This window comes from Syngnathoides biaculeatus, chromosome 3 (assembly GCF_019802595.1).
Source record: "Syngnathoides biaculeatus isolate LvHL_M chromosome 3, ASM1980259v1, whole genome shotgun sequence".
Lineage (NCBI taxonomy): Eukaryota > Metazoa > Chordata > Actinopteri > Syngnathiformes > Syngnathidae > Syngnathoides > Syngnathoides biaculeatus.
In genome coordinates, this window is record NC_084642.1 from 25,741,901 (window position 1) to 25,766,369 (window position 24,469).

The 24,469-nt window shown below is 40.7% G+C and overlaps 5 protein-coding genes across 9 annotated transcripts; 2 read left to right on the forward strand and 3 right to left on the reverse strand.

Annotated features, from left to right (window-relative positions):
* Window positions 1–558: 558 nt before the first annotated feature.
* mrpl16 (mitochondrial ribosomal protein L16) lies at window positions 559–3,668 on the reverse strand. Its single transcript, XM_061815034.1, has 5 exons — window positions 3,393–3,668; window positions 3,034–3,105; window positions 2,756–2,904; window positions 1,831–2,124; window positions 559–1,065 (listed from the first exon to the last, which is right to left on the reverse strand). The coding sequence occupies exons 1-5, from the start codon at window positions 3,460–3,462 to the stop codon at window positions 874–876; spliced, it is 777 nt and encodes a 258-aa protein (XP_061671018.1). The 5' UTR covers window positions 3,463–3,668; the 3' UTR covers window positions 559–873.
* A 486-nt stretch (window positions 3,669–4,154) lies between these two features.
* Window positions 4,155–6,269, reverse strand: txnl4b (thioredoxin-like 4B). Its single transcript, XM_061815035.1, has 3 exons — window positions 6,078–6,269; window positions 5,857–6,008; window positions 4,155–4,618 (listed from the first exon to the last, which is right to left on the reverse strand). The coding sequence occupies exons 1-3, from the start codon at window positions 6,216–6,218 to the stop codon at window positions 4,453–4,455; spliced, it is 459 nt and encodes a 152-aa protein (XP_061671019.1). The 5' UTR covers window positions 6,219–6,269; the 3' UTR covers window positions 4,155–4,452.
* Window positions 6,270–6,449: 180 nt separating this feature from the next.
* On the forward strand, window positions 6,450–8,206 carry trmt10c (tRNA methyltransferase 10C, mitochondrial RNase P subunit). Its single transcript, XM_061815027.1, has one exon. The coding sequence runs from the start codon at window positions 6,687–6,689 to the stop codon at window positions 8,130–8,132; it is 1,446 nt and encodes a 481-aa protein (XP_061671011.1). The 5' UTR covers window positions 6,450–6,686; the 3' UTR covers window positions 8,133–8,206.
* A 575-nt stretch (window positions 8,207–8,781) lies between these two features.
* blzf1 (basic leucine zipper nuclear factor 1) lies at window positions 8,782–14,699 on the reverse strand. Of its 5 annotated transcripts, none has more exons than XM_061815028.1 (7): window positions 14,622–14,699; window positions 13,503–13,594; window positions 12,269–12,732; window positions 11,979–12,178; window positions 11,285–11,413; window positions 9,532–9,754; window positions 8,782–9,438 (listed from the first exon to the last, which is right to left on the reverse strand). In XM_061815028.1, the coding sequence occupies exons 1-7, from the start codon at window positions 14,666–14,668 to the stop codon at window positions 9,253–9,255; spliced, it is 1,341 nt and encodes a 446-aa protein (XP_061671012.1). In that variant the 5' UTR covers window positions 14,669–14,699; the 3' UTR covers window positions 8,782–9,252. The 5 variants fall into 5 exon arrangements, with proteins under 5 accessions (XP_061671012.1, XP_061671015.1, XP_061671013.1 ...); XM_061815031.1 differs by lacking the exon at window positions 14,622–14,699 and adding an exon at window positions 14,157–14,295; XM_061815029.1 differs by lacking the exon at window positions 14,622–14,699 and adding an exon at window positions 13,905–14,025.
* On the forward strand, window positions 14,284–24,060 carry ercc5 (excision repair cross-complementation group 5). The gene is made up of 15 exons (XM_061815026.1): window positions 14,284–14,424; window positions 14,548–14,723; window positions 14,828–14,943; window positions 15,053–15,154; window positions 15,412–15,466; window positions 16,445–16,591; window positions 16,671–16,875; window positions 17,549–18,478; window positions 18,563–18,801; window positions 19,136–19,251; window positions 19,434–19,651; window positions 20,099–20,243; window positions 21,215–21,415; window positions 21,492–21,576; window positions 22,502–24,060. Exons 1-15 carry the CDS (start codon window positions 14,337–14,339, stop codon window positions 23,009–23,011), a joined length of 3,333 nt encoding a protein of 1,110 aa, XP_061671010.1. The 5' UTR covers window positions 14,284–14,336; the 3' UTR covers window positions 23,012–24,060.
* The last annotated feature ends 409 nt before the right edge of the window (window positions 24,061–24,469 follow it).

The following is a 24,469-nucleotide window of genomic DNA, read 5'->3' on the forward strand; positions in this document are numbered from 1 at the left end:
CCTCGCTATCTCTTCTCCCTGTAGCCTCACTCTTCCCCCTCCACCTTTCTCATTCACGCACATATATTCTGTTTTACTTCAGCTAATCTTCATTCCTCTCCTTTCCAGTGCAAGTCTCCATCTTTCTAATTGTTCCTCTGCATGCTCCCTGCTTTCGCTGCATATCACAATATCATCTGCGAACATCATGGTCCAAGGGGATTCCAGTCTAACCTCATTTGTCAGCCTATCCATTACCACTGCAAACAGGAAGGGGCTCAGAGCTGATCGCTGATGCAGTCCCACCTCCACCTTAAATTCCTCTGTCACACCTAAGGCACACCTCACCATTGTTCTGCTGCCATCATACATGTCCTGTACTACTTTAACATACGTCTCTGCCACACCAGACTTACGCATGCAGTACCACAGTTCCTCTCTTGGTACTCTGTCATAGGCTTTCTCTAGATCCTGTTACATGTAATATTACGTAACCTACTGTACAATTACAAAGCAGTTCTACTGTTGAGGAAAATTGAGTCTCTTACTGAAAAAAAACGTGCATACACAGTTTTGATATAATGTATAAACATGTTTGTGTTTTAATTGCAAGCATGTGTAACTGCATTAAACTATACAACTTTGAGTTACTGGTTTTATTGAGAATACAAAACATTTAAACTCAATGAGTGAATGTCAGGGTCAGACCTAGATGACACACACACACACACACACACACACCACACACACACACACACACACACACACACACACACACACACAAAACAATCCAATGTACTGTATTCTAAAAAGCCAAATCCATTCAAGATTCTCTAAAATGGAGTGAAGGTCCCACATTAACATCATCATTGTTTTGTCTGTTTTGAGGGTCTGTCACACCCTCCCTGGTAGGTGAAATTTGCCTGTGAAGCGTCCATGATGAATGAGGTCAAACGGGCTGAGGACCTTCCTGATACCGAGCATGTTTCCTTGTGCAATCCTCTTGAAGGTCCACGGATTCTGGTTATTCGCCTCTATATCTGCTTGCTTCTGATGGAAGGCTTCGAGGCTCTCTCTACTCATCACCTGCAGGAGACACCATGATGTAAAAATGAAGTGGCTCACAACTGCAATCAGATCCCATCAGTAAGAATATGAGCTTCCTTACAAACTTGCAACCACTACCACCATCTCTCCTGCCCTGTGCGCAAGCTTATGTTTTACTACAAGAACACAGTGGCACGACACCGACGCAAATGGTAGTTACCAGTACATACTTTAAAAATTGGAGTAGTAATGCCACTGCTATTAACTTAAATTTGTTCAAATCTTTCCCCCTCGGTCATATTCAATTTTATGTGAGAAACAACAAAATGTCAAGACACAGATCCTGTGTAATAAAAATTTCCACACACCAATCCAATACTAGCAAATACAAGTACACAAAATCTTGCCTTGTTTAAATTAAATGCATCATAAGATAAAATTTGGCAGTGGTGTAGCTCCAACACACAGATACATATTACAATCCATTTTCTGATAGCCTTATCCTCACAAGGGTCGTGGGAATGGTGGAGCCTATGCCAGCTGTCAATGGGCAGGAGGCAGAGTACACCCTGAACTGGTTGCAAGCCAATCACAGGGTACATGGAAACAAACAGTCGCATTCACAATCACACCTATTGGGAATTTGGAGTCTCCAAATAATGCAACAATAAACTTTTTTTAATGAATACACATCTGATGAAGCAAGGAAACTTTTTTTTTTTTTTAAATGACAGATATTCTGATTTATTTCAATTGAATGTCGTCATACTTTGGCTGGTGTATGTACTTTTTTTGTAGTCTCACCTTAGCGGGGAAAGGCAGCTTCTTTGCTACTTGTGTCAAGATTGGCTCCACTTCCCCCAGCTCCACCTTTCCTCCCACTTCCACAATGAGGCGACCGAAGCGGACTGGAGTCACATAGTGGTCGACGGCTCCCTTGCCTCCACCCATACGCTGACCCAGGCCTTTGCGCGTGATTGGCTTGTACGGGGCATTGATGCGCCAGCGGGCAAATGTAGTACGGGAATCCATCTTGCGGTTAATAGTTAGACGCATCATCTCGATGTGACCCCAATGAATGTAGCCCCCTCCCATGGCCTATGCATCAGAAAGAGAAGAGATTTCAATGCCGTGGGAATAATTAAAGTACTCAATTTATGCCAGTGTACAATATATTTGAAACCGGAAGTTTACATACACTATTAAGTCACATATGCTTTTTTTTCCCGTCTGACATGACTTTTCCTGTTTTAGGTCAGTTAGGATTTACAAGATTTATTACATTTATTACTTTAAATATTACATTTAAAGTAAAACAAATCTTGATGTTCTTTTTAGTCAGCAGTTGTTGATATGTGATGTTCTGTTACAAGTGTAGTGAAGCGCTGACCTGAAAAGGTATATGCGCGCAATGCAGCCTAAAAACTCAAGTTATGCAAAGAGTAATGCAACAAAATTTCTACACCTATTCTGAGAAATGTTTGACCCAAATGATAGTTAAAACTGAATACTAATGAAATGTATATGTATGCAGATTTGACTATGAGCAAAGTAATGAAAAATTGCCTTTTTTTCTCTCATTATTCTGGCAATTAGCAAATTGAAATAAGGTTGATAGACCTATTTGACCTAAAACATTCCATGCAAGACAGTGACATTTTTTCAAAAGTGTATTTTTTTTGTTTTATATAGATGTTTTTTGTTTCAAGTGTACATATATGTACTTTACCACTATGGCATACTGTCCAGTTGTAAAAGTATTGGCTGCTCGTGCCGGGCCCTGAATGTCCCGCAGCTTCTTCATCTCCTTCTTCACTTTTTTTAAATTGGGCACCTTGTTCAAAAACTTCAGCTTGGGTTTCTCTGGCAGCACCACATCTTTAAAAAGGTTAAAAAAAAAACACACACACAAGGAAACTGTCACAATACTTACAGTCTAACCCTTCCAGACAGACATGCAACGCGTTGTGTACATGAAAAAGGGAGCTTTCAATTTGGAATAATTACCACTGTAGTCAGGAGGGATTTCAAACGTCTTCAATCCAGCAGTTAGAACTTTTAAGTATGTTCCCCCAAGACCTGTAGCAAGATAGTGGTACGAGTTTGATCACATCCAGGACAACACCAAATCATTCTCATTGATTGCTTACCGTCTGCTTGTCAGTCATTTTCAACTAACTGTCACATCAATTTAAAATATCAATGTGCTTGACATATTTTTTTCCAATTTCAGAAAATATCGATGGATGAAGACATTGGTCTTGGTTGCTCAGGTGAAGCCAATTACTTAGCATTGTTTATAAAATTTTCACACAATGAAATTGGACGTGAGAAGACTACCGACATTACATTAGTTAATAACTTACAGCGTTGCGGACCGTGAGCACAGACGACGACACCGCTCCCCACAGCAGCCTTGATGAGCGAGATCATCATTCGTCTCCAGAGAGCCACTGGAAGCACTAAAACATCACGTTTCCCCGTCGCACCAAATATATTTTATTTAGCGTATAATAAGGAAGCTCAGCAGTGCACAAGGTCGCGTACATGTCACTTCACTTCACTTCCGGCCTCCTCGGGTAGTTGCTTGCCGCCTGACTACTGCCCCCTGTCGAGGAGGAGATGAACACAACATCTACTGACGCAATAAAACACAGCAAGAGAACTCTGTCCATCCATTTTCTGAGCCGGTTTTCAGAGGGTGGTTTCACCCAGGAGGGGTCGCTAGCCAGTCGCATAGAAACAGCCATCCAAACGTACACATATACGGGTAATTTAGAGTCTTCAATTAATGCATGTTTTTGGGAACCTGAAGAAAACCCATGCGGGCATGGGGAGAACATGCAAACTCCACACAGGCAGGGCCGAGATTTGAACCCCAGTCCTCAGAACTGTAAAGCAGATTCGCCCCAACGTTCCAACACCCCAGTCGTACTGAAGTACAGATGCAATTGTTATTTTGCTCGTCTCCTCCATTGAAAAATTGGTAAAAGTCCAATAATTTTAAACAATGCAAGATTAATAGTTAAGGGGTGGAGCCTACAGGGCTATTGCATTATTAGGGAGTTCTTGGCTTTCCCTGCCGTTGTCAAATTAACACAATATAGAATTATAGACAAAATAGCAAATTCTATTGCAAAATTACCTTTTTATTACATGGTAGCATATTTACCATTAAACCCAACTGGAAGGAAACACCACAACACTCAACTTCATTAAAAAAAAAAAAATGTATATACAGTGCAAAATAAGAGCTCTAACATTGCTCCCCGTCATCCGGATTGAAGATACTGTACTTAGGAAATCGAAGTTTCTCTTTTAGACAAGATTTACTCCATGGTCTTCTCGGACTTGGAACAAACAGTATCTACAGGCAAAGAGTGAAACATAGTTGTTGACACATCTCACAGAGTGGAGGTGTTGAGCTTAAATTCCATGGTACAGGAGGTCATATTTGGGGATGTTTTTGGGATCAATGGGACTCTGGACTATCATTTTCCCCCGCATGGCTCCTCGATATATGACCTCAATTAGATCCATGAAATCCTGTTTGGTTTTGAAGCTGCCAACAAACTTGGTGTGATCTGGTGAGCTGAAAGGAAGGAAAAACATTTTTGTTTCTAGCACGTGACTTGTATTCTTCTACCTGGTACTAACTACATTACAGTTCTGAAAAAAATAAAGAAGAAACATAACATAGGTATATTAGGAAAGTACATCCTGGTTCATGGAGCATGGTTGAATTGGGGAAACAGTTCCATGGATGGAATTCTAAAAACAAATGCCTATAGAGCTCGTGCACGGTTGTCACAACAGACGAGATAAATATTCGAAAAGATCATTCTATGGAATACCAGCTGAAAAGACCAGAAAATATCGATGGGTTTCGGCAATTAAACGTGCGATGGTGCCCAACCAAAATACGCACACGCCTGTGTAGCGATTGCTTCATTTTAGGAAGGAATTGTTCTTAATCTCAAATTAACAATTAGTATCTATAATGCCAAATTGACTTATTTGAGAAAAAATGGGTGTTTAAAAAAAAGTCTGTCGCGGAGGTTTATGGAGGTTAAGTGTAACCGCAATCGCTTCCATGTACATTCCATGAAGACGACTCCGTCCTCTTTTTGTTTTTTTTCCAATCATAGTTAATGAATGCGAGTTTGTGTAAAACCAGGGGTCATTTCTTTAAATATTGGCATTTGTTTTGAATACTAGCTGAAAAGATCAATGGATTCCGGCAAAGGTTAACGTGTCATCGAACACACTTCTGCATTCACAAGCCATCAAAACCGTCACTATGTGGGATTTATTCCTGATGAAAACAGATCCACCAACAAAGTATTCGCATCCGTCCAGACTTTTATACGCTTTCAAACTTTTCCGGGTAAATCTCGACAACTTACACACTAGATCCATGTGTATATCCAGTTGTCTGAGATAAACGGAAGCGAATTAACAGCCCAATTTCTTATCGGCGAAAACATCGATTTCGGCATCAAATACGGGTCCTCTATGCCGAGTTTATCTAATTTTTCCACGTATCGTCGTTTATTTTCACCTTCTAAATGTCTGACAGTATTGGACAAGACTCTGGGCGTCGTGCTACAAGACATATTTACGTGTCTTCTCTAACCGACTTAGCATTGAGCAATGCTTACCTTGACCGGCAATATGGCGAGGTAAACAAAAGTCACGTGATTTTATGACGTGTGTGTGTGTGTGTGTGCACGACCTCTATATTCACAGCGGTATCCTGACTCTCACTGTCATACATTGAGTCATGCTTTGTTGACATATTGTTTAACATTTAACCAATAAAGGTCTCACCCATAGTCCACTTTCATGTGCTGGCCGTTGAAAAAGAACACAGTTGATGGGATGTAACTAATATCAAAGTATCTTGTGTAAATAGGAGCTTTATCCACATCGACGATGTAGATGGACGCCATGTTACTTAGGTCATGCGCTGTTTTTGACAGCTAAAATTGAACACAACCAGGGATTATACATAAAGCAGCACATTTCATGGCCAGCATATAATTACTTACAATTTCATCAAGCTGTAGACAAACGGAGTCTTCATCCCTCCCAAACCTCAAAACAACCACCTTTTCTGCTACCGTCTTCACAACATCATCGATGTCTTTTTTGCAGCTCAATTTGTGCAAAAAGAAACTCATTTTCACCATCCGCAACTGTTTTTTTTTCCCCCTGGAGGAAGTCGTCACTATAGTGTTACACTCTAAGCATACCGTACGGAAACTATATCGCGTTACCTGCAGTTTCCAAAATAAATAATTCATATCTTAGATATTGTTTTCGAAAATGTTACATTAATAGGGTGGGGGAAATAAATACATTAGAAATGTATTTGATGAAGTGCTCGATACTGTATATATAACTTTTTAAAGGTGTTACGCCGTTTCAGTACGACATATTATAACGTTACACTGCAAAAGAACGTGACCTCCGCACGATTAAAAAGCATGGACCGTAAAATAATAATCTAAGTGCCTGTCATGACAATGGAAGAGTGGGAATTTTTACTATAATGATCTGTGAAAAATTCCAATTCCTTTCAGTAAGATCTGTAACTTCCATCGTTGTTCCGGTTGTTTCTGTCAGCGCTACATCCGCTTAGTGCCACTTGTTTCGACATGTTACAAAGATTCTTTACTCCGCGACATTTAAATGGATTATGGAAAAGCAGCAGTTTTGTGTTATCCCGTGTCAACAAAACGCAAGCCGTCTGGGTTTTGCCAGGACTCTACACCTGCCACTCAAGTCGTCTCTTCAGTACTGGCTATCCACAGAAAAAGGAGAACGTCGACTTGGACAAATGGAAATCCGTAATGAGGTCACAGTCTTCTTCAACTGAGCAAGAAGATAATGACGATGTGGCCGCAAGCGACGAGGATGAAATCCCTGAAGGGAACAGTCTGGAGACAGTTCGGGAGTTGGTTGCAATGTGGCGGTTAGCTGGTAGACTGGTACCTCAAGAGATTTCTGATGACCAATTGAAGACCCTGGCAGACCTCACCACTAAGTCTGCAAGAAAAAAGTACTTAAAGTTCCTGGCCTTGAAAGAAGGCCATAAAAGAGTGCGCAAGGAGAAGCAGCAGCAAAAGAAAGCAGCAAGGGAAGCATTTCTCGAGCAGAAAAGAGCTCAAGATGGAGATAAGAAAGAATTAAAAAACAGTTTCATACCCCAGTTCTGGAATCGCAACCTTGATCGAGTCCTGGCCTGGAGGAGCATCCAGGCCATGTTGTTTGACCAGCCTCTGGTCTTTGACATGAGCTACGAGTCCAACATGTCCAGGCGGGAGATTGAAAACACAGTGACCCAGCTGATGGAGGTGGAAGGATGGAACCGACGTGCCAACGAGCCTTACCATCTACATTTTTGTAATCTACAACCACATGGAGCCTACATGAAGGAGTTCCTAAACCGCTACGGTGCAGAAACCTGGGATCGCCTACTCATCACTAGTACAGAAGGTCAGGCTGTTGATCTCTTTCCTCGTGATCGCCTCGTTTACCTCACTGCGGACTCACCCAATGTTCTCCGTACCTTTGACCACTCAAAAGTCTACATCATAGGCGCTCTTGTGGACCGGTCGATTCTCTCTGGTTTGTCGCTGGGTCATGCCAAGCGGCTGAAGTTGGCCACAGCCCGTCTGCCATTGGATGAGTTCCTCCACTGGGAGATGGGAGCCAAAAATCTGACTCTGGACCAGATGATACGAATAATGATAACCATTAAGGAAACGGGCAAATGGGAGGAGGCCCTAAAATTTGTCCCTAAAAGGAAGCATGTTGGCTTTTTTCACCAGAGGGAGCAACAAATCACCAATGATGGATCAGGAGAGAATGGGGACAAGTCTTCAAAATCCATCGGTCCAGTAAGTAAGAAGTCTGTCAGAAGTTGGGACCAAAATGCGTACAAGCCCAGAAGAGGGCCTGGGTTCACTGGGCTGTCGCAAATGTCCGGACCACCCCGAAACAGAGAGAACAAACCAGCTGCGACCAGAGTGCGAGGATCTCTTAATAGTAGCATGGAAGGACGACTTGAGCGCAAAAGCAGGGTGTGGTGGGACGATTAAGGACAGTGAAATGGACACAATATTTCCATCTACACTGATGCAAGAACACGTGAATAAAGTATTGATATACTCTTGTTCTGGGGTATCTTCCGTTTCTTTCCAACTGAAGTTCCTACACTCACCAAAGTTTTGATCAGTAGAACCTGCTTTGGTCTTTATTAAATTACCACACAATGTTACACGACGTTGTCCTGTATTTTTTAAGAACAATAACCTAGTAAAAAGGTATGTCTACCCCCAACATGATTTTATAAACAGAAAACAAACTGCATACAAGGTCAACTTTACCAAATATTTTCAACTCCTTATTTATAATGTTTTCTGTATTGGCTGCAGAAGTATTTCTGCATTGTACTGCACCATGACATCATTCTTAAGCATGCAAATAGAATAATTGCTTGACCATAAATGTTTACAGGTCCTTTAAGGGGTCATGTTTTACCAAACCAGCTTTTTCCAAGTACAGTATTTGGGATATAATATTGTCTCCATGGTGTTTCAATAGATAAGAAATATGAATCAGAATCATCCACATATCCCATATCCCTGAGCCAGCGTGTGGTGGCTCTGAAATGCATGACCAGTATAAATAAAATTATACAAAGCTTAAGAATTGGGGTGTTCATCAAAAATAAAGACATACTTGATCTTAAAACAAATCAGATTTAATACAAAAAAATGTATAAAACCACAAAATTATAAAGGATGCTGGTAAGAGAGAAAGATAGATAGGGAACAATTCTTCCAACTACTGTAACATTTGTTCTAGAAAATAAAGAAAATATCAATTTAATTTTACATCTAAGGTACCAATACCAAGAATGGATTGGGTATTATTTAAAAGCCTCAATCATTTGCTGAGGACTGAAAATTGAGACTGGTAAATTAAGACGAAAAGTATCTTCTTGGGACATCATGTTTTTGAAATCAATTACAATAAATAAATAAATAAATATGGCTAATGTTTCACAAATGTTTTGTTAAAACATTTCTTAAATTTAAGCTCACTTGGAAAATCATGTAACTGGCCAGTGTCAAATACTATGTGGTTCCATTTCATGGTGACAAGATGTTCAGCGTCGGTAAGAGGCATTGAGATGATGATGAGGATGTTGGTCGACTAGAGCACGAGGATGTCTCCGCTGCAGCGTTCACAGCAGTTAAAAGTGATGTTCTCGTAGCGAGTGTACGGGTGAAACCTGCCAATGCTCTTCTTATTGCTCAGAAAGTTGGAGGGGGACGAGTCATTGAGAGGAGAGACAGCCTTGTTTTCTGCACAGGAAATTGGATCTAAAATCTTCAGCACCTATAGCACATATTAGGAAACCAAAGGGTTTCATAAATAACCTCGGCATTTGAAACGAATTAAATTCCATCTGGTACCAGGATAAAAGTGTACCTTCTCAGCCATCTTCTCTGCTGGTGTGCTACACAGCTGATCCGTTGTAGCACTGCTACTTTTGACCACACCGCTGCAGGTATTTCCTAACAGGTGGGAGTTGACCGCATCTGCTAGTTTGTGATTGGCCACGGCCAACTCTGCTGTGCTGAGGGGCTGTGCGCTGGGGTAGTACGTCTGCTGCCTACCCCACTGCAGAGACACCAGGAGCTGCTCCATAGATCTGACAACAACAAAAGGAAAGATAGATGGTCAGAATCTATCACATTGAAAACCTGGAAAACATGTAGACAACCATGTATTTTTATTTTTATTATCTGATTTGTTTTAAAATTATAATTTCACCCAGGCTCTATATTCTGTGTACAATGCAACAAATATATGTCTTCATTTCTAAAGTAAAAAAAAAAAAAAATAATAATTTTTGCATTTTTAAAAAACTTTTAGAATGGTGTTTAGCTTTTAGTATGACTTTATTAATCTTGTTCTCCTTATGGAGTATTATGCTAAAAGGTGGTTTGATGACAACATTCCAGTGTGCACTTACCTACTTGTTCTTGGATTCTTTTTTTTTTTTTAAATGTACATATTTTCACGATTGTAAAGGTCTTAAATGCTCATAAATAGACAAGGCGCCACATGTAGATATGGCGCCCTACAATGTGGTGCACCTCGTGTGGATATTGAATTCCAACATTTGCAAATGCTGTGCTTGTCCAACAAAGTACACTTAAACACACCAATTATATACACGCCAGCTAGTGTTTTGGCGCCTACACACTCACAGTGTCACATAGAAACTAAAATTAGCAGACAGCAGCAAACAGAGTAGCATAACTACCAAATAAGAAAAGAAAAGAATGACTCGCAAAATAATTGGCAAAACGTTCATGTTAAACGCTATTTACCTTCTTCCAGGATGCTTTGTGGCACTCTTAGTGCCAGCATTTCATATCATATCATATGGTAGCTTACAGACACACAACACACATGCTGGCAAGCATACTGACATTGTAACCAGTGTGTATTAATACTGCATCCATTATTTGCAGGGGTGTAAGAAATGTAACCCTCGCGAATAATGGGGGAACACTGTATTACCATTCTAGTACAATGAGAAGCTGATATTTTATCAGTGCAAGTTGTACATTTGAGTGTATTGAAAATGTTTTAATTATTGCTTGCAATGTTTTATGTTTTTGCCATCTCCATTAATTCTAAATTCCTTAACATGATGCTGCTGTGAAACACTACCCATTGAAATAACTTATTTATATTCATATGAATGATTATTAATGTTCAGTATCCCTTTTTCTTTTTAGAAATTAACCAATTGAATTAAGAGGGTTGACGTCAATTGTCTACTCAGTCATAACCCACTTAAAATCCCTAAAGGTGGTCTACTATACCATAATGAAATATTTCTCTTTGTCTCCATCTCAGATGTGTTACTTCAACATAGTTCCTCTTTAGCATCAAGCCAGTATTTGTCCAACCCTCTTGTGGCACCTTAGGGCTACTAGACAGGGCTTTGACACCATCGTGGGGCATTTCAGCCCCCCTAAATAGGCAAGTGTTCAGTGACTAACAGAGTATCGGTTTCAATCATCCCGCCAATAGGTGAGGGAACACTGGAACATTAATATTAAAAAAGAATGTGGCTTTTGTATATCATAACAAACCATTTATGCATATTGTTTTATCGAATACATCATGATGAGCTATGGGAGCCCCTCAGTTTAGATGATGTTACCTGTGAGTGAGAAGCATTTCCCTTGAGAACTCGTCTCTCTCCAACAACAGGTCCTGAATGGCTCCATGGGCCTCTCTGGTCTGACGCTGCAAAGCTGTTCTGACATTTGTCAGCTCCTCTGCCATCACTCTGGAAACACAATAAAGCAGGTTCAAAGTGTTCATTCAGCATATGACGGTAGTTATGTCTTTCTGTACTGCCCCACTCTGGATCCACGTCATTGTTACCCTTGATGGACCAACAACATTTTGCTTTATTAACTAATCACAAACAAACAAACAACATACTATAGACAACACTGACCTCAAACAATTTTCCTCCAAATGGGGCAGAATAATGCAAGACAATTTTGTCAAATGTGTCTTGTTGTAGCAGGGACATTTTGAGATGCTTTTAAAATATATGGGCTCTAAAATAAGGGCTGTATCAAATTTCTGTTTTTAAAACCACCATGCTCAGTTTTGAGCAGCACTATTTCAAGTAGCTAAATAGGATAAGCAAGTAAAAGAAATGCAAACCCCTTTAGTGTCGGGGAGCTACAAAATTTGTATCTTTGTAAAGGTGGATTTTTTTTGTATTTTTTACACTTGTGGTTGTAAGTCTTTGGTTTGTATAGCTAAATGTGTAGTTATTAATTGGTACAAAATTGGTGATCTCAAAGGGAGTGGGACTACCGCTTGTGTCTGTTTCATACCTGCTGGCTAGGAACTTGCTCCTCCAGACATCACACTGGATACTCATGCGCTCCAGCTGCTCCACTGTCTGCGACAAACTCAGACCCAAAGCCTCGTTCTCCAGGATCAGCTGATTCTTCTCGCGTGCCAGACGCTCAAATTGGTACTGCAGGTCATCACCCATGGATGCCACCAGCAGTTTCTTGAGCTCACGGTTCACCTAGTCATACACGATGAAATAATAGCAATAAGTCTGGCTCCATAAAACTATGTGTAAAGTTTAAATGTTTAATCGCCACGTGGCTCATGCCTCTGTCTGCACACGGAGTTGATTGCAGAGGCCCTCCTTGTCCTGTAGCAGCCTGCGTTCAGAATTCTGAAGCTTCTCTAGCTGTCCTCTCCAGTCATCCAACGATGGTTGCGGGGAAGAACTTCGCTCTTCCACTTGTTGTCCAGCTTCACCCTTTGCCTCACTTATGCGGGTGCTTCTAGTTATGGCAGCTCCGGGTATGAGTAGTCTTACGGCCTCCACCTCAATGCAGGCCTCCCTATTTACCTTGCCCAGGTGGAGCACCCCAAGAGGTTGTGGGGCAAAAGTGGGGGGAGGATTGGGAGCATTGGAAGACTTGAGGCTGTGTTTGGGGCTTGCTGATTTGACAAGGGGAGCAGCTGACAGACCTGATGGCAATCTATCTGTCCTGACCTCCAGGGTGGAGGGGGTTTTATCAGTTTCCATGCCATCACCAGCAACTCTTAATGGAACATGCCCAGAATCTGGAAGATAGAATCTCCGTCTAGCACAGCTTGTCAACGTACCAACGTGAAAAATGACCCTAACCCTACATTTTATCCGGAAATTTGTTTAAAAAAAACTTTTACATTAAAAAGAAGACTATAATGAAAGACCAAAAAAAAAAAAAAAAAATCTGAATTCAAATGGTTGTGTGTTCCATTTGCACTATTTACTTCAAGTTTTTAGAGGAGGTGATGGTTTTTAAAAAACATCACAATAATTTTGACACATTGACTAGAATTATCCCTGAGAGGTTTAGGTTGTAGAAGCTTATTGGTAGATGTTTCTAAATTTAATTTGCCAGTCAATCGGAGAATGGGTTCCCCAAGTTGCAAACCAAATCAAAGGGTTGAGAAGATATCGTGAAATACCATTTAATTTTAGTACCAGATTTTTTTAGATGCAATATCTCGTAAAAATGTTCCCCCACAGCCCAAAAAAAATTTAATTTCTCAAGTAGGTATTTCAACCAGACTCTGTAACTTGACATACTCTAATCTTTGTGAAATTTAGTAACATTGTTCTAGCAAATGGATAAGTGCAATTGTTTCTGTTCCAATTATTATTGAGTATCTGTTGGACATCCAGACATGAATATTCATACATTAAACACGATGACACATAGTCACAAGAGTTGAGTGGCTATATTCTTAATGGTGCGACAACTGCTGCCTGGCTGACAAGTGGTATTCCAATTAAAACATCTTCATGTAACAACAACAACATATCGGGTTGTGAGAGTGATACATACCACGAACATTGACTGCAGCAATCATGGCTGTGGTCGGATCTTGGCGATTGGGAGACCGAAAGTATCCAAGTGCAGTGAAACCAGGAATTACTCTTGATTGAAAAGGATAAAAAGAAAACGTCGTTTCAACATACTTGCTGTGATGTAATGTGACTACAGCACCAACAAAACAATAAACAGTCACGTGTAACCACCAGCGCAGAAGAAGTGATAAGGTAATCAAAGCAAATGATGGCTGCTTCCACACAAGGCAAACTTTGGGGCGAGCGATTCGACCGCAGAGGTTAGGGGAAACATGTGGCAAAACATCCCATTACGTCAAAAACTCCCAAAAATCTACATCTACATCTACCTTCTATCAAACAAGCCAAACACGTGAAGACAATATTTCGAGTAACATACATAGTGCTTGACAATGGTCCTCCAGACGACTGCTAATTTATTTCTGCTACCGGATACAGTTGGCACGTACTTCCCATATAAATAAATCCTGAACTAAGTCTGTCAGGCCACACTTCGCTTTGTACATAGCAAAATAATCACAAACACATTAAGATATATAGATTTGTTTCTTATAACGTACAATTTGATCTCGGATATTTGTGTTAGATCTTGTCTGCCAGATATAAACCAGCGAAAATTATTTTGCCTTACCAGAAAACGACTGATTTATGCCACCGAACGGAACCTGGTGTTTGCTTTTGGTTGCTCGACGGACCGGGCGATTGTTACTCAAACGAGAGCAACTTTAGTCCTTCAGTTAGATAATCCTAGTCCTTTAGTCCTCTTTCCATGATACATTTCTAATCATATTATGCAATTTTAAATTGGGCTATGGGAGTACACGGACTCTGGAGGCTGCTGGAGAGCACAGGGAAACCCATTAATCCGGAGACTCTGGAGGGTAAAATTCTTGCTGTTGGTATCCAAATTTACGCGATTTGATCAACTGTTTCCATGAACTCAAGCCCCTGTCTTTCTTTTACACGCTTTGTGTTTATTGACTCTGATCTCTGCAACATGACCCTTAACCTGGCACTAACAGATATCAGTATATGGCTGAATCAGGCCGTGAAAGGGGTGCGAGACCGCGAAGGCAACAGTGTCAAGAACGCCCACCTTCTCACGCTTTTCCACCGGATATGCAAGCTGCTTTTTTTCCGCATCAGGCCAGTGTTTGTGTTTGATGGCGATGCTCCACTGCTGAAGAAGCAAACTCTGGTAAAGTCCACACTTTGATTCATGTGTGTGTGTGTGTGTTTGTGTTATTTTTTTTTTAATTGACCTTACACTTTTTGTATCTTCTTATGTGGATTTGTTCTTAGGCTTTGAGGCGGCAAAGGAAGGAAGAGTTGAGCCAAGAATCCAAAAAGACGAATGAGAAACTCCTGAAGACATTCCTGAAAAGACAAGCAATCAAAGCTGTGCTCGGAGATAACAGGTCAGCATCATAGGCAGCTCTTTTTCACAAATTGTGTCAAGCCCGAACAGCTGAAGCAGTGAATATACGTTTGTGATTAAAACCTTTGATTTTTTTGCCTCTTCCTTAGTAAGGATCCTTTACCAAGCCTATCCAGTGTGAAGAGAAATGAGGTGGATGACATATATATTCTACCAGCCCTGCCACAGGCAGATGAGGAGCAGAAAAGCAGGTGAAATATTTAAATTGAACAATTTCTCACTGGCAATAAAATCCACAAGTATTAAGGTAATACTTACTTTTATATTATTTGAAAAATGTTTTGCTAAGGCTAATGAACGTTTCACACTCCCAAAAACCCATTAACAGTAAGGTTAAAAAAAACTGCTAAAACAAAAGTTTTCCCAATGATACTGACATTATTTCTAGAATTGAAGTAGTTTCTACAACGTTTTTTAAAACGATCTCTTTTATCATTATTTGTCACAGTTCAGAGGAGGAGGAAGAGAATGAGTCTGAAGATGTGGTTCATGATATGTATCAGGTAAAAGCAAGCACACAAAAAAGCACATTTACATTTCTTACATTCACGCAAATAGTTAAGACACACATTCAGACAACCAAACATAAAAACACTTTAACGATAATGATTAATGTCCTTACTATGGCACAAATTCAGCATTGAATGGTGCAATGCCTGCTGGGAACCAAAGTTAATGCGCGAATGATACTTTTGTGAAGCTTTTTAATTAAGTGTACACACTTTTTTTTTTCTTCACAAGAATCAATGACTGTTCATTTAAAGTGCCTGACGAGTTTCTAAAATTTATATGCTCCAAAAACACGCACATATTTAATGCAGTTAATAGTCCTGCAAATACGTGATGTGGGTTGGGGGAAAAGCATCATTGCCCTTTCAACGAAGTACAGTGTATTGCCCTGTACTGCAAAATGAGTAGGTCCAATGATTTTGGGATTTGGAATGACATGTGGGACAAAACATCCATCCATCCATTTTCTGAGCCACTTACCCTCACAAAGGTCGCAATAGTGCTGGAGCCCATTACAGCCATCTTCGGGCAGGAGGGACAAACATAGTATAATATAGACATTTTCATTGGGTTTATTTTTATGGGGGGAATGCACAAAATTAATTCTTGCATGTTGGTTTCCTGTTCAGCATCTTTTTGCCAGATTTGTACGACAATTTTTATTGATGAGAGCCCTCAGTATCACATGTAGTTATTTTCCATTGCTTAAAAGCCTTTGTTAATTAAGAGTGGATCTTTTATACATACAGTACATTTGCACATGAAATCTATTTAGATACTGTCATGTATATTGGTTCAATAAAAAAAAGGGCAGATGTACATATTTTTACCATATTTAAAATGGCTTTTTTGTCATATATCTGGTTAGGAAGTCGATGTCACTATGTGTGCCCCTGATAGCGATGCCATTAATTGCCCCCCCCCCCCCAATCATTTTATGTTCCTCATCCCTGATCTACTTTATCTCCCAGGGGGAGGAATTTTATGCGGACCCCAACTCGGTGGACATCAACTCAGAGCGGTTTGCCAGCCTACCACTTGAAATGAAGCATGAGATTCTTAAAGACATGAAAGAATTTTCAAAAAGGCGTCGGACCCTCTACCACAAACCCCCTGAGGTACCACAGTCACACTCTTCACGTCTCCACAGCTACATAGACACCCAGCACAACTCTTGACTTCTCAATTCATTCCTAGCTCTCCACAGACTTCTCCCAGTACCAGTTGTCTGGCTTACTGCACAGGAACAAACTCAATCAACATCTAGAGGGAGTGGAGAAAGAGATGAATCAGCGCAGTGCCGGCAGCGCACCGCAGCTCTACGAAGAGGACCAGCAGAAACGTGATGTTGAGTCACGTCGACTTGTTTCAGAAGACAACTCTCACTACATCCTCATTAAAGGCAAGTCAGTCATTGTAGAGCAACAAGGATCTGCAGAAGCGTATGCATTACAAAATGTTTTTTTTTAAAATGGCATCATTTACAGATTAGAGAGGTTCATTTTGAAAACATGAGGTACACCTTTATCCAGAGATCCAACACCATAACATCACTCATATTTGAAAAATGTACGGGTGTGGTCAGTCATGCCCGCTGATATAAAGTTACGGGTTGTGTGTTCTGTTTGTAATTATGAGTGTATCCCTTTAAGAGTGGAGGGGGGCGGTGTCAGGAAACTAGGAAGTAGAAGTAGGCTGAGGAGCAGCTCTTTGTGACCTGTGCTTCTGTGTTTTTTTTTTTTTTTAAACAACAAGACATAACGCTCTGGTTCACTGCGCAAGATCAGTTTTCATGTGCGCTGAATGTATGCGACAAGTGTGCAGTTGTGCGGTGGCACAACTTAGAGGGAACATCGCTCAAGACTACACAAAATAAGCCTCGTCTTTCAATACCTATATATTTGAACTCGTAACAAATTTTACATGAGTGATTTTTCGTGTTCGACTGCAAATATGCTAGTGTGATGATGCGCGAGCGCACATGTCAGATTTGAGATAATTCATATACAAATATGACAAGTTCAAACTGTTCCATCTATCTATCTGTCTGTCTGTCTGTTTGTTTTGGTATACAGGTTCTACTAAAAGTAAAGAACCCTCAGAAAGTCAACCTGCCTCTGTACCCTGGACTGGAAACGACCCATCAGGCTTTATAAAACGAGCCGTGGACAAACCCAAGCCCTTGTGGTGTGTGGTCTCAGAGGAAGAAGATAAAAAGCAGGTTTTGAGTTCAGAAGACTGTAAAGCTTCTGTATCTCAACTCGAGTCGCCCGCTTCGCCTCGCACACTGAAAGCTATAGAGGCCGCCATGAGTGACAGCTCGGAAGTGGAGACGGTGGAGCATGAAGAGAGGGATGGGGAAGTTTCTCCACGTACTCTGCTTGCCATCCAACGAGCTCTGGCTGAGGAGGATGAAGTCTATTTAGCGAAGGATACGAATCTAAGTGGTAGTTCTGCAACAAAGTTTCAAATCTCCATCAGTAGTTCAGAGGAGGAGACAGAACTTGATGCTATAAGTAGTGTTGTCCAACGAAACTCTAATGTTGAGGGAAACACAGGAGGAAAGGAAACAGCTGATGACTTGTTAGTTATTGGTTCAGATTATATGGATGAAGTCATTGGAAAGAGAAATAAAGCTTTTCACCATGCAGCAGCTACTCATGAACAGAAGGAAGGATTTCACAGCCAAAATGTGTGGGATGAGAAAACTGAGGTGAACAAGGACAAGAAAATGCTCAACGCTAACCTACTTGATGCAAGGACAGTAAATTGTAGTCTGACAAAGCCTGACGAGAGAGGAGACTCAGAGCAGAGAGTGATGTTTGACAACGAGCATCATGCTCATTCTGAGGCAGCTGCGGCTTTGTCCGAGCAACTACAAGGAGAACGTGTTTGGGAGGCTCAAAGTCACCTGGTGCTGCCTAAAAAGACAAATAATGAATCCACTATTCTACAGGAGAGCCTTGACGTGAAACCAAAAACCACTGATGACAGTGAATCAGAAGGTAACATCAGAGCTAACAAAATCATAATTATTAAGGAATAGTTAAATTTAAGAAAAACATCTCCCCCCCTACCCCCCCCCCCAGAGAGCTTTGTTGAAGTACCAGAAGAAGAGCATGAAGAGGATGCAGAGGAAGTCTGTGAAGATGAGACCATGCAAGCTGAAAGTCAGTCCAATGCTGCCACAATCCCAGACGAGTTTTTGAAATTAAATGAAGAACAAGACAACAAAATGCAGACTGATGAGGAAGAAGACTTGGATGAGGAGAAAGAGAAAGCGTCTTACTCAGCTCCTGTCATCAGTGAATGGGCAGATTTTGATGTAGTAAGTATGCATTGGGTTTGTCATTCTCATTTGCAAAAGGATAACTTCAAAACATAGAAAAACACACATTAAAAAAAGACTAATGTTGTAGGTATCCTTGCCTCAATTTAAATTGTATTGCTCCATCTGCAAATCACTGCCACAGAGATTTTTGTGCATGATACATACCTACAATATCAAAATGAAATTGTTCATGCCTACCAGAGTACATTCAGATGGATGGTCAACAAACATGCATCTGTCATTTATTGAAATCTTCTCAAAGTGTTTATGTGTAGAGCTGTGTTTCAACACTCTTACAGCTAATTTAGTGGATGTGCCCGTTGCACTGCAGGATGAGCTGCAGTCTCTGGAGAGTTCCCTGCAGGTGGAGCAGAGCAACCTGAAAGAGCAGAAACAGCAGCAGGAGAGGATGGCCAACACCGTCACAGGACAGATGTACCTGGAGAGCCAGGGGAGTCAAAGAATACTGTAAAAAATAATATAATAATAATAATACAAACGCACACATTCAAAATAAGCCTTGGAAAATAGTTGAACATGAGAGATTATAACTACTTGTGTGACACCACATGCGCAAGATGACTTTTCCTTAGACTTAGTGAAAATGAGTTGTGATTGTTTTTGTTATTCCAGGAGCTCCTGCGGCTTTTCGGCATCCCATTCCTCGTGGCACCAATGGAGGCCGAGGCGCAGTGCGCCGCACTCGACCGGGCCGACCACACAAACGGGACGATAACTGACGACTCGGACGTTTGGCTGTTTGGAGGGCGACATGTTTACAAGAACTTTTTTAGCCAGAATAAATATGTGGAGCACTACCAGTACAGTGACTTGCAGAACCAACTGGGTCAGTGACCTCCAACTATATTTTGAAGCAAATAGGCAAGCATACATTGAAACAAATAAAGATTGCGCTGACAAAGTTCACTGATGAGGCATCAAACTGCTAATGCAATAGGTTTGAAACTTAGGTTATATAATATCAGTAACAGCATTAATTGACGACTCTAAATTGCCGCTTTGTGTGATTATGAGTGTAACTCTTGTCTGTCTCTGTGCCCTGCGATTGGCTGGCAACCAGTTCAGGGTGTACCCTGCCTCCTGCCCGTTGACAGCTGGGATAGGCTCCAGCACTCCCGTGACCCTCGTGAGGATAAGCAGCTAAGAAAATAGATGGATATCAGTAACAGGTGTTAATGTTGACTTGCTAGTTGATGTGATGTATACACACAGCACGGGACTTCTCTGTCCCGTATTCTGAATCCATCTGTGCTTTTCTGTCCTCCCAACACAGGGTTGGACAGGACCAAACTGATAAACCTGGCTTACCTGCTTGGAAGTGACTACACCGAGGGCGTACCCGGAGTTGGATATGTGACTGGCATGGAAATCTTGAATGAATTCCCTGGACATGGGCTTGAGCCACTAACAGAGTTCAGGTGTGTTTTAGGGTTCTCTTTTCTGTATTCCTGGAGGGACACCAGGTCCAAAGATTGTTTGGTTGATAAATTGATTTCTTGCTTTCATTTCAGTCATTATAATAAATCTGCGATGGTTAACTAGCAAATCCATCCATCCATCCATCTTTAGAGGAAATTCTCAACCCTGTTCATAGCATTTATGAAGATAGGAGTAAAGTTAAAAGCAGGATTGCAAAGGAAAACTAACCATCCTTAAAATACAATGCAATAATTGCATTAGTAATGATTTATTCATGTTCTGTTTAGGACTATGATTTTAAATGGGTAGGTAGATTTTTTTTCTTTCTTTTTTCCAACTAAATACTTTTCAAAATTGTGTTTAATCATAAGTGGTACTTTTATATGGTGGTGGTACACTTATACAATCATTTTTAAATGTATGTCAATCATATGTTTGTGGTAATGTTGCAAATGACGTGGTGTTCCCCAGGGAAGATGGTTAGGAGATTAAATGCTAGATAGTAAATACTGTAAAAGTAAAGCCTTTTTTTTATTAATTGACCCGTTTTGTCTGCCACTGCGTGTTGCACACAAACTTCTTAGTCACAGTAAAATACTTTGTTAATACAGTAAGATAGCTCAAGTCACTGTTAATGTTTACTTCATATGAAACTATGGTATGCCAACGTCATGCTGTACCTTCTCAGAAAAAGTGTGGGGTGTTGGAAGCAACTTTTACAGTTGGTTGCACCAGTGCTACTCGTGCAAAGGTTAATGCAGCGCTGTGCCCTTGATTTTTGCATTTTGGCATATTCATGTCAGACCACAAACTCCGGACTGTTCCTGCACAGTTAAAACATAACTTTATGTAGCCTAATATAATTTTATCTTTTTGCAAGAAGTGGACAGAAAATGTAAAAAAAAACAGTAATTATGTTTTTCCTTTCATTAAATATTGCATTAGTACAGAAATTATTTTGTTTTTGTAGTTTGTGGTGGTCAGCGGCTCAAGAGAAAAAGCGTTTGACTGCAGATCCCCGGGACACAAAAGTTAAAAAAAAGCTGAGGGAGCTGAAACTTCAGCCTGGATTCCCAAACCCTGCGGTGGCTCAGGCTTACCTGCGGCCTGCTGTGGACGAGTCAGACGGCTCCTTCAGCTGGGGGCGCCCTCAACTGGACATGATCAAAGAATATCCTTCCACTCTTGATCCAGTTAATGCAGCAGGGTGTCTCACGGGTAGACATTTTCCATGACCAGCCCATTACATTCTGTCAAAGTCGTTTTGGTTGGGCTAGTCGAAAAACGGCAGAGACCCTTCAGCCTGTGATCAAGCAACTTAACACACAACAGGTAACTTTTCCCCAAATAATAATGTCATCGTGTACCCAGATCACTGAATGAACTGTCTTTCTCGAAGCTCTGCTTTGCTCTGATAAATTGGCTCTGATCAAAATCAAACCTCGAATCCCACTGTTAGATAGTTTCATGTCTAAAACCTTCCTATGGACCCTCACCCCGACTTACCTAAAATGAACCACAGGTGACCAAATACTTTACAAAAATATTTCTCCAGTACAGTGAAAAAATATTGGCCCCCTTCTCAAATTCTTATTTTTTCATAGTTTCCCCACTTTATCATCATCAAAGAAATGTAAATATGGGAGAATGTTCAGCCATCAGTTTGTGACCTCATGCTGAAGCACTTCAGCTCATGCACTTGGGATCTGCAGCAGGATAATGATCCATAAAGAACCAACAATTCAACTTCTGAATGGCTTCAAAAAAACAAAACAAAACAAAAGGGAGGTTTTGGAGTGGCCCAGTCTAAGTCCAACTTGATTTCAGTTGTTGCTCCAAAGGATGGCCCAACCAACTGTTTGATTGGGGGTGGGGGGCATTGTTTTTTTTCCACACAGGCTCATGTAACTTTGAATATATATATTTTTTTATTACCATTCGAAAGCAGTATTTTAAGTTAACTTGAGTTATATTTGTCTATTTACATTCTTTTGATGATCTTAAAGTCACTAAATTGTGCAAAAAGAGAAGAATTTGAGATGGGGGGGGCAATATGTTTTCACGCCACTGTACCTCAGTAAGAAACATTTAATTCTTATTCCATCCTCCACTGCATGTTGCAGAAATGTGGTGTTTACATTGATTATCAGGTCACATAAATGTTGTACGTTATCTCTAAATAATTTTTCTATTAGGTGGTAAAATATAGGAACTTTGTATTTGAAGCCATTCATAATTTTTACTGGTTTTGGTCTAGACTCAGATGCGGATTGATGCGTTCTTCCGGATGGAGCAACAGGAAAAGCAGGCGATTCGAAGTCAGCGGCTCCGACGTGCCATCACCTGCATAAAAAGAAAGGAGAACAAAGACGAAGAGGTGGAATCTGATGAGGAAATAATGTCCCCATCCAAAGCCAAGAAAAGCAAAACAATAGAACAGGCCCAGAAAAAAGATGAAAATGAAAAAAGGAGAGCACTGGATGGGTCTGTAGGTGGGGGAGGGTTTTTAGGTTCTGGGGGAACTGGAGAAACTGTGATTACATCTCTGAATGATGCATGCTGCACTAGGCATGAGTCACACATGACAAAGGTCAACAAGACTTTACCGCAGCACAAGAAATGGAGCAGCAGCAGCAGCTCTGCTGAGGACAGCGAAGATAATTATGATAAAGTTGCTATGGTTACTGCCCAGTCTGTGTTCAAGGAAAGCATGAGAGGTCGTGGTAATAAAAGTAGGCGAGGAAGAGGACGGGGAAAGAAAAATTGACACTTCATTTTCAAAAGCAATTCCGTCCATTCTTCCATTTTTGACAATGCTTATCATCACAAGGGTAGCAAGCTTCCAGGAGCCTATCGCAACTAACTGCGGAGAGAAGGTGGGGGTATACCTTGAAGTGCTTGCCAAACAATTACGGGGCACATAAAGGCAAACAACGCTTTTGATTCACATCTATACCTATAGACAATTTAGACTCTTCCATTAAACTAACATGCATGTTTTTGGGATATAGGAAGAAACCGGAGTACCTGGGGAAAACCCGTGCAGGAATTCGAGAACTTGCGAAGTCCACATAGATAATGCTGGATTTGAACCTCAGTCCTCAGAATTGTGAGGCTGATATGCTAACCAGTTGCACACCGCTTTGACTTTCAAGAGAGACTATCCATCCATCCATTTTCTTAGCCGCTAATCTTCACAAGGGTCACGGAAGTGCTGGAGCCTATCCCAGTTGTCAAAAGGCAGGAGGTGGGGTAGACCCTGAACTGGTTGCCAGCCAATCGCAGGGCACATCGAGACAAACAGCTGCACTCACAATCACACCTAGGGGCAATTTAGGGTGTTCAATTAATGTTGCATGTTTTTGGGATGTAAGAGGAAACCTGGAGTACCTGGAGAAAACCTGTGCAGGAACGCGGAGAACTTCCAAACTCCACATAGGTGAGGCCGGATTTGAACCTCAGTCCTCAGAACTGTGAGGCCGATGTGCTAACCAGTTGCACACCGCTAATACGTTAAAGAGAAATATTTTTGCAAATTCTTTTTTGCAATTACGGTATTCAACTTTTCAAAACTGCATTATTTAGTCACAATCCATTGTCTATTAATTAAACTGAGTCATTCCTAAAAACGTGTGGCTTTTTTTTTTTTATACCGAGATTGACATATTTGAAACAAAGTACCAGTCAAATGTTTCAACATATTAATTCAATGGGAAGGTTGAAAAGTGTGTCCAAACTTACCAGTATTATATTCATGAATATATTGTATACCTTAAAGTGGATGTTTGCAGTTTTTAGCCTCATTTCACAGGCCCCCCACCCACAATGTGGTCGTTCATTATGGCGTTCGGTTGTGAAAGTGTGTTGTGGATGATAAAATGTCACAAAAATTAAATAAAATAATAAATACATTAAAATATTAGCATTAGCACTGTGCACGAGCTAACAGCAGCTTGCCACATCTTTATTGGTAGCGTAACTAATTTGTAATGGGGTGTTCATAACACAAAATTTACTGGTGTAAAGTTTTTTTGTTGGAATGTACAATTGATTAATATTCCAAAACAGATGATAAACATACCTGTCAACCACAAAAGTTGCTAATTTCATGTTGCTTCTAAATCCTTTCAGTTGCCCGTGGTCCCTTCGCTCTGGTTAATATCTTATGCCCAGTTGATAGCAAATGTTTCTGCATTGATGTCGTCCCCCCTCAATGGTGTGTATT